Consider the following 8,097-nt stretch of genomic DNA (forward strand, 5'->3'; position numbering starts at 1 on the left):
ACACAAACACAAAATTATTTACATTCTGTAAAAGAGGGTCGAACAGAAGCGTGAACTCTTGGTTTCTCTGTACATGGAATACGCTCAGTGCTTGGAGTGTTTTCTCTCACTTCGTCCTTAGAATAAGGGCTTGGTAAAGCTTTCGGTTCGAGGAATGTCCTGATGCCTTGTCTTGAAGTACTTTATCTGTGGTGTGATAAACTTTTATAAAGTTGTTGTTTTTTTTTGTTGTTTTTTTTTCTTCTTTTGTCTTTTTAAAAACACTATAACGCAGCACCGCTACTTCATCACTTTGACACGAGAATCATTAATTAAAGAACTGCACACTTTGTAAAAAAAAAAAAAAAAAAAAAAAATGAAACAAAGGGGGGAAATAAAAAAAGCACGACATGGTCTCTCTCCGCTTGGAAAATAGAGTAAAAACAAAAAAAAAAAATGTTTTTTTTTTTTTGAATAATTTGTCAAATTAAAACAGCTATACCAGAGGAAAATCTATACCATGCAATTCAAGTTTTACAAAAACAGTTTTTGTATTTTGGTTTCTTGAGTGGAAACTTTTTTTTTTTTTTTTTTGAAAACCCTTCAGAAGTGCAAATGTCCAATGTGGATTGGTGATTAAAAAAAAAAAAATTGGGGTCGTCGGGGGTTTGTAGTAGTGGGTCGGTGCGTGGAAGCGTGGAGGGGGTGGGGGAGGCGGGGGGGGGGGGTCAGGTGGGCGCACTGCGACACCTGTCAAACACCGCTGCCCGGACTGACGCGATCCATCACTGCCACCCAAAGGATCTCTCACCCTCAGCTGCCGATCTCCCCAAAATGTGAGTAGTGACACTGGCTTCACCCGCACTGTCCGTGCACAGCACCGTCCTTCCGGGTTACAGTCCTTCAATCGTCCGACGTGACGTCGATCTCCTCCGGGCTCGTCTGCTTCGTCGCGAGCCTCCACCGGTTGATGTGATGCGTGCCTTTCTTCTTCTGCTGCGACTCCGAGCCCTCCTCCTCCAGCTTCTGCCTTTTGAACTTAGTCCTCCGGTTCTGGAACCACACTTTGACCTGCAACGCACAGGATACAGGGTCAGATGATGATGCAGGGTCAGATAATGATTAAGGGTCAGTTATGATAGCGGGTCAGATTATGATACAGGGTCAGTTATGATAGAGGGTCAGATGATGATGCAGGGTCAGATGATGATGCAGGGTCAGATGATGATGCAGGGTCAGTTATTGTACAGGGTCAGATGATGATGCAGTGTCAGATGATGATAGAGGGTCAGATTATGTCCGATTATTATTACACTTGAGCCTTGTGCGCAAAATCATTAAAACAACGCAAATTGACACAAAGTGCGCGCGCGTGTGTGTGTGTGTGTGTGTGTGTGTGTGGGTGTGTGTGGGTGTGTGTGTGTAATTGCACGTTAGACCTGCAACACTAGAATCTGAAATTAAAAAAAATAATAAACCGTGTGCACCTGCGCACAGAACACAACACATCACATCACAGGCCTCGCGTTATTCGTTTCATTAACGCGGGACGATGCTGCGATGCCTGACGTGGGTCCCATAATTCCATCATAGGCCATGAAAAGTAATAGAGGACTTTTAGATAAACTTCATATTGCTTATTTTGCGATATGAAATTAAAAACAGAGCAAAATACAGTACAATGTAATATGCGATAGTGTGGCACGTTTCAAAAATAAAAAATACTTTATTCATGTATTAATTCTAATAATTGTGTGAAGAAAGAATAATTTAATAAAATATTAAAAAATATATAATATAATACAAATATAAATTATTACTTTAATTATTATTATTATTATTGTTATTATTATTATTATTACTATTATTATTATTATTATTATTATTATTATTATTATTACCTGTATTTGTATAGCACCTTTCAGACACAACATGCAATTCACAGTGCTTAATAAGAAGGCAATGAAATAATAATATATATATTTTTAAGCCAACAAGCAAAATGCATTTAATAAAAATAAGTATTACAATGTCTAAATTTATGTATTTTGGGTTGTTGCACGCCGCCCTTTAGGTCTTTAAGGCAAACTGACATGCATTGAATGCGCCTTATCTGGGCTAATTGAAGGAGGTGATGGTTCATTTGTCCTTTCAGCTCCTCTGAAGGCCCCAGTGCCGCACACAGGGACACGCAGGGACAAAAGACACCGACTGGTGCGCAGCCTGACGCTCTTAAATAAGGGGAGTTCACTGGGGCAGCCTCGGTCTTTGTGCTGCCTATCCCATAAAATGCTTAACTGGTTAACTGCTCCTGCTACCCCAAAACACAGTAATTCAACCTCTCCTTAAAACGAGGTTATAGGTCTGAATAATGGCTGTGGATTTCATCCAGAAAAGTCGCGATTATCAACAACTGATGTACACGCAGAATAGTTTTTTTTTATGTTTTTTTTATTTTTTATTTTTTATTGTTTTTGTTATGGGATATATAATTTTTCTTTCAGTAGGCCTATGGAAAACAATGATTATTTATATAATGTAATAAATGCACATGCATTTTGAAGGCAGACGACGGTGAAAAGTAAAAAAACAAAACATGTATGGGCTAATCCAACAAGGTTAATCGTGTATAATCTAAATTCGTGTTTTGTTAATAGATAAATAAAATGCAAAAGCAGATTAATACAATCAGAATAAATTAAATGGTCAATTATAAACAGGCCTGTCGGCTACAAAGAGGCAGCGACAGCAAAATGAAGCTGCATGCATCCTGTTCGGCGCACTTAGTGCAAATATCGCCTTGCAATTCTATATCACCTTGCATTTAAATATCACATTTCATTTAAATATCGCCTTGCAATTCTATATCACCTTGCAATTAAATATCAACTTTCATTTAAATATCACCTTGCATTATATATCACATTTCATTTAAATATCACGTTGCATTTCAATTTCACCATGCATTTCTATATCACCTTGTATTGAAATATCCCCTTTAATTTAAATATCATCTAGCATTTAAAAATCACCTCGTATTTAAACATCACCCTGCATTTAAATATCGCATTTCATTTAAATATCATCATGCATTTAAATATCCGCTTGCAATTAATAATAAACTTGCATTTAAACATCACCTTGCATTTTAATATCACCTTGCATTTAAATATCACCTTGCATTTAAATATCACCTTGCATTTAAACATCACCTCGCATTTAAATATAATCTTGCGTTTCAACATAACCTTGCATTTTAATATCACCTTGCATTTAAATATCACCTTGCATTTCATTATCCCCTTACATTTAAACATCACCTTGCATTTAAATATCACCTTGCATTTAAACCTAACCCTGCATCTTAACATCATCTTGCATTAAAATATAACCTTGATTTTAATCGTATCCTTGCGTTGAAACACCACCTTGCATTTAAATAGCACCGTGCATGCAGCGGCCCTGTATTGCACCGTTGCAGCAGCAGGGTGGAGGCCTGTAAGCGCGCATCTCACCTGAGTTTCTGTGAGGCTAAGGCTGTGTGCAAGCTGCTTTCTCTCGGCTCCCACCACGTAATGGTTTTTTTCGAAAGCGTGTTCAAGCCGCAGGAGCTGCGACGGTGAAAAGGCTGTCCGGATTCTTTTGGGCTTTCTGGCCAGTGCATTGTGCAAAAGGAAGCTCTCTGGACTCGTTTCGTTTCCTGCAAACAACCATAGAAGGTAAAAGTTAAAAAAAAAAAAAAAAAAAAATCCAACTATCACATTTTTCACTCACTGGTACAAACTTTTTTGTTTTGGGCAAAGTTCGTATTATCGTCCAAACCAAGTCTACCACACAACCCATGAAACAGGCATGTCACAAATTATGTTTAAACATAATGGCAAATAATGATGGGGAATCGGGGGGAATACCTGTCTATTTTTAAATCTAACCCGTGTGAAACGCACCCGCAGCCAGACAAAGAGCTGTAATCCCAATTTAATACATTTAACAATAGCCTTGTTGACATTTACAATGCCACTGTAAAATACTGAACACATCAACTACTGGTAAAATATTCTAAACGTGCAGCAACAAAAAATACATTCAGAAAAAGAGTTGCGAAACATGCACACGTGAAAGTATTTATTTATTGTAAATAGTCTCGGAGGTTGTTTCTACTCCATCTGATGGAAAACGACGGCAAAAGAAACGACAAAGTCAACCGCAACAGCAAGTAACGGGGAACATAATTCCGCTCCACGTTCATTTATTATAATGAAAACAACAGCACTTGTGTTGTTGAAAATGGCACATGGCAACGACGCAGCTCCCTGTCGTTCAAACACCGTTCAATTGTCATTTTCCCAAGTCAATCATAATAATAATAATAATAATAATTATTATTATTATTATTATTTTATTGTTATCAATAAAAATAATAAGAATAATAATAAAAATAATAATAACAATAATAATAATAATATTTGTTGAGCAGTTTTGAAAACAGTTGTTCCAAAGTGCCTCCCAGCAAACAATATAAACCAAAAGGTCGAAAAACGCCACTGCGACGTAAACAACTGTTTCGTTTTTGCGCGCGTTTCCCCCTTTAAAAGGGTTTGACTTCGGTTCGATCGGACGTGCGTCGTCGGTTCACATTTTTTACAACTCGACGTTGGGAATCGTACGGGCAGAGACAAACGAACGGGAGCAGCGAGGAAACCGACGCCCGACTCGGCCCCGCGGCCCGCGCGCAACGAAATAAAAGAGGGCGCAGCCGCGACCTACCTTGGAACCGGTGTCCCAGGTACCTGTATCTGTGTATTAACCAGGGGTAGAAGGTGGAAGGGTCTCTTTGCTGGCTGGCGAACAGGGGGTGCGGACTGTGCGGCGAGGAGAGCGGGTGCGCGGCCAGGGCGTGCGGCGGCGGCGGCACCGAGTGCACCGGGACCGCGGCGCTCTGGGGATGCGAGACCGCCTCGGCGAACACCAAGTCCGGGTTGGAGTAGACGCCCCTGCCGCCGGAGTGGAAGCCGTTGAGGAAGGGGTTCATCTGGCCGGAGTTTGCATAGCTCAGCGCCGCCGGCCGGAAGGGCTCCTCGGCCCGGGACGTCGGCAGGGGGTTATCCTTCGCGACCAGGGACTCTATCGTGAAACACCTCTTCGGCGCGGGCTGGAACATGGTGTGGCGGTCGAGGTTCCCCAGCGTAAGTTGAAGTACTCCACACCCCGAGAGAGAGGAAAAGTTTCTCCGCGATAAATAAGTTGTGTGCGCGGATTTTTTTTTTTTTCCTTTCTTTTTTTTTTGGTGGGGGGGTTGGGGAAGGGGGGGGGGGGGGTCGTGGGGAGGGGAGGGGTGGGGTGGGGGGGGGGGGGGTCGGGGAGAGGGCGACGACGGACGCGCGACGGACGACGGGGACGAGGGAGCGCTCCGGAAAAAAAAAAAAAAAAAAAAGGGGGAGAAAATGGAAAAAAAGAAAGGAATCACCCCCCCAAAAAAAAAAACAACCAAAAAAAAAAACACACACACACACACACACACACCAAAAAAAAAAGCGCAGCGCAGCGGGGGCGGGCGGGCGGGGGGGGCGGAGGGGGGGGGGGGGGGAGGGAGGGATAGAAGTGGCGGAAAAAAAAAAAAGAAGAAGAAGAAGAAGAAGAAGAGGCGACTACTCCGGACAATCCATGGCCGTGGATGTGATCGTCTTCCCCCCTTCGCCGACGTGTTAGTTCACGAGCCTCATTAGCGCCGGAGTCACACAAGCGGCGTCCTCCCGAGCCCGCGACGGCATGGTGATTGGTCCCCTCCGGCTCGCACCGAGACGCTTTAAGTGCGTTAAAAAAAAGAGAGAGGGAGGGAGGGGGAGGGAGAGAGAGAGAGGGAGAGAGAGAGGGAGAGAGAGAGAGAGAGGGAGAGAGAGAGAGAGAGGCGGACTTTGCGCAAAAAAAAAACAAAAAAAAAAAACACGCAACGGATTCGTTCGGAAGCTCCGTCTCCGCAGCGTCCCACGCGCCGGCCGGACCAGTAGGAAGAGCTCAAGGTGCTTTTTTTTTTTTTTTTTTTTTTTTTTTTTTACGTTTCGCGTTGATGTGCCGCGATGAGGCCTATGAGAGTTGGACTTGAAGGGGGCATTTTTATTTAACCCCCCCCCCAAAAAAAAAAAAATATATATATATATATATATATATATATATAAAGGCCCCGTTACGCGCGGACGTCCCGCGTCTATTTTGGGAGCCGAGCTCAATTAATCCACCTCGACCTGTTTACGTCTCTTCGTTCCTTTGTGTTTCTGGGCGTCTCTCTGCTCTCGTCCTGCGGTTTATCCGGTAGTAACACATTCTTTTTTTTGCTCTCTCTCTCTCTCTCTCCACTTCTTCGTCGACGTTTCGGGTTGTAGGCCGATGCGGCTGGACCCACAGCCGGTGCTTCCCCGACTAGAATCGGGAGTCCCAGTGCACACCGATCGGCCACGACCGTTTCATCGGTGGACGTTATTTGATTATTTTTTTTTTTGTTTTCTTTGAGTCAGCCTCTCTTTAATGGATAAAAACAATCTTCAGGGGTTGTTTTTTTTTTTTGTTCGCTCGGTCTTGTTAACTTCACGATTAGCACGACTTTGTCACGTGCATTGGAAACCCATACAGATCCACTGAACTCGTTTTTGGAATTTAAAATATGCACACGCACGCCCGTTTATCCACAATATTTCACCCACTAAATGCTTTAATGGGCATTTTGGAAAATGGGCCCGCTGGATGAAAACAGGCCCATGGCCGTGAATTTGTAAATTATGATTTGTTGATTGTAGCCACCTGAATACCAATACTAATACTACTAATATTTATATAATAAATAATGACATCTTTTTTTTTTTAAATATATGATCGAACCTTTATTTATAGGTTGCCTGAGCGCGTATCTTCTTTGACAGAAACGCCCTGTTTTACATTTTACACAATAAACTCCTAATAAAAACTATAGATATACGCACTATTACTACCAGTGCTATGAGTACCACTACTACTAATACTTTATTAATATAACTACTAAGCTGCTGTACTACTAATATGACTTCACCACTTGTATTACTACTATGTCTTATTATTATGATCTCCTGTTGTCGATAATGCTTTTGGGCATATAGACTATAGATTCTATATAGGCCTCTGGGAAACTGAGAAGGCTGCATCCATTGGCTATGAATAGCTGGTGTCTATGTGGAACAAAAAAAACGAAACCTGCCAGAACAGCAACAGCGGTGAAAGACAAAAAGCTGACTTCATTCAATATTAAGCAGCTAGATGCTTATTGCAGAGGTAGTTGGAAGGCTGACCAGAAACAGTGCGTATTGAAATATTATGGTAAAACAATAAATAGCCTCTAATTCTGTAATAATTTGAATAGTTCAGCTTACTGGAGCAACATAAAGTGTAGGATAGTTACAACTATGTCTCCTTCATTATCTTATTAATAGTAGTACTGATAAGTATTATGTATGGGGAAAATATAAACATAAAATTATAAATGGGATATCAGTCGATTGCAGTCAATGGACCACTAATGCAGGTAACGATCCACCATGAGGCTTTTAGCCCCAGAACCTTAACGTATTCAGTTACAATACGGTTATATTAGTTGAACACTGAGCTGGTTTGTATGTTCCTCTATTCCAGATTGCAGTGCGCTGACAACTGGCCCTGGTCAACTAATAAACTGTGACGTCACTAAGAAATGACTTCCCCTCCCCTGCGGGAGCCAAGTTTCTGGGTGGTGGCGCCCTAGCGCCTTCCAGTGGCCTGATGGTGACTGTGCACGCCATCGTGTATAGAACATGTTGAACAATATTGTCAAGAACCCAAAAGCGTGGTAGTAAACATAGAAATCAGTTTCAATCATTACCCAGTGTTCATCAGTCTCAATCAGTGACTAAAATCTGGAGTATCATTTTCCAATATATGGATATATACAAAAAGAGACAAAGGCAATCAATGATGAAATTTGTTTATTAATAAAGGCTGTATCTGTACACATGCAACCCATTTCCATACAGGTGAATGCTACAAGATAGAACCGCACACTGGATATTGAGTGTAACAAATTTATTACTCTAGGCATGCACATCAAAATGCAAAGTC

The 8,097-nt window shown here is 41.8% G+C and overlaps 1 protein-coding gene across 1 annotated transcript; it reads right to left on the bottom strand.

Moving 5' to 3' along the window:
- Nucleotides 1-882: 882 nt before the first annotated feature.
- Nucleotides 883-5,140, bottom strand: emx2 (empty spiracles homeobox 2; the record flags this gene model as incomplete). The annotated part of the gene is made up of 3 exons (XM_080016205.1): nucleotides 883-1,050; nucleotides 3,495-3,679; nucleotides 4,747-5,140. 3 exons carry the CDS (start codon nucleotides 5,138-5,140, stop codon nucleotides 883-885), a joined length of 747 nt encoding a protein of 248 aa, XP_079872331.1.
- Between the last annotated feature and the right edge of the window lie 2,957 nt (nucleotides 5,141-8,097).

Source organism: Zeus faber, assembly GCF_960531495.2.
Source record: "Zeus faber genome assembly, chromosome: 16".
Lineage (NCBI taxonomy): Eukaryota > Metazoa > Chordata > Actinopteri > Zeiformes > Zeidae > Zeus > Zeus faber.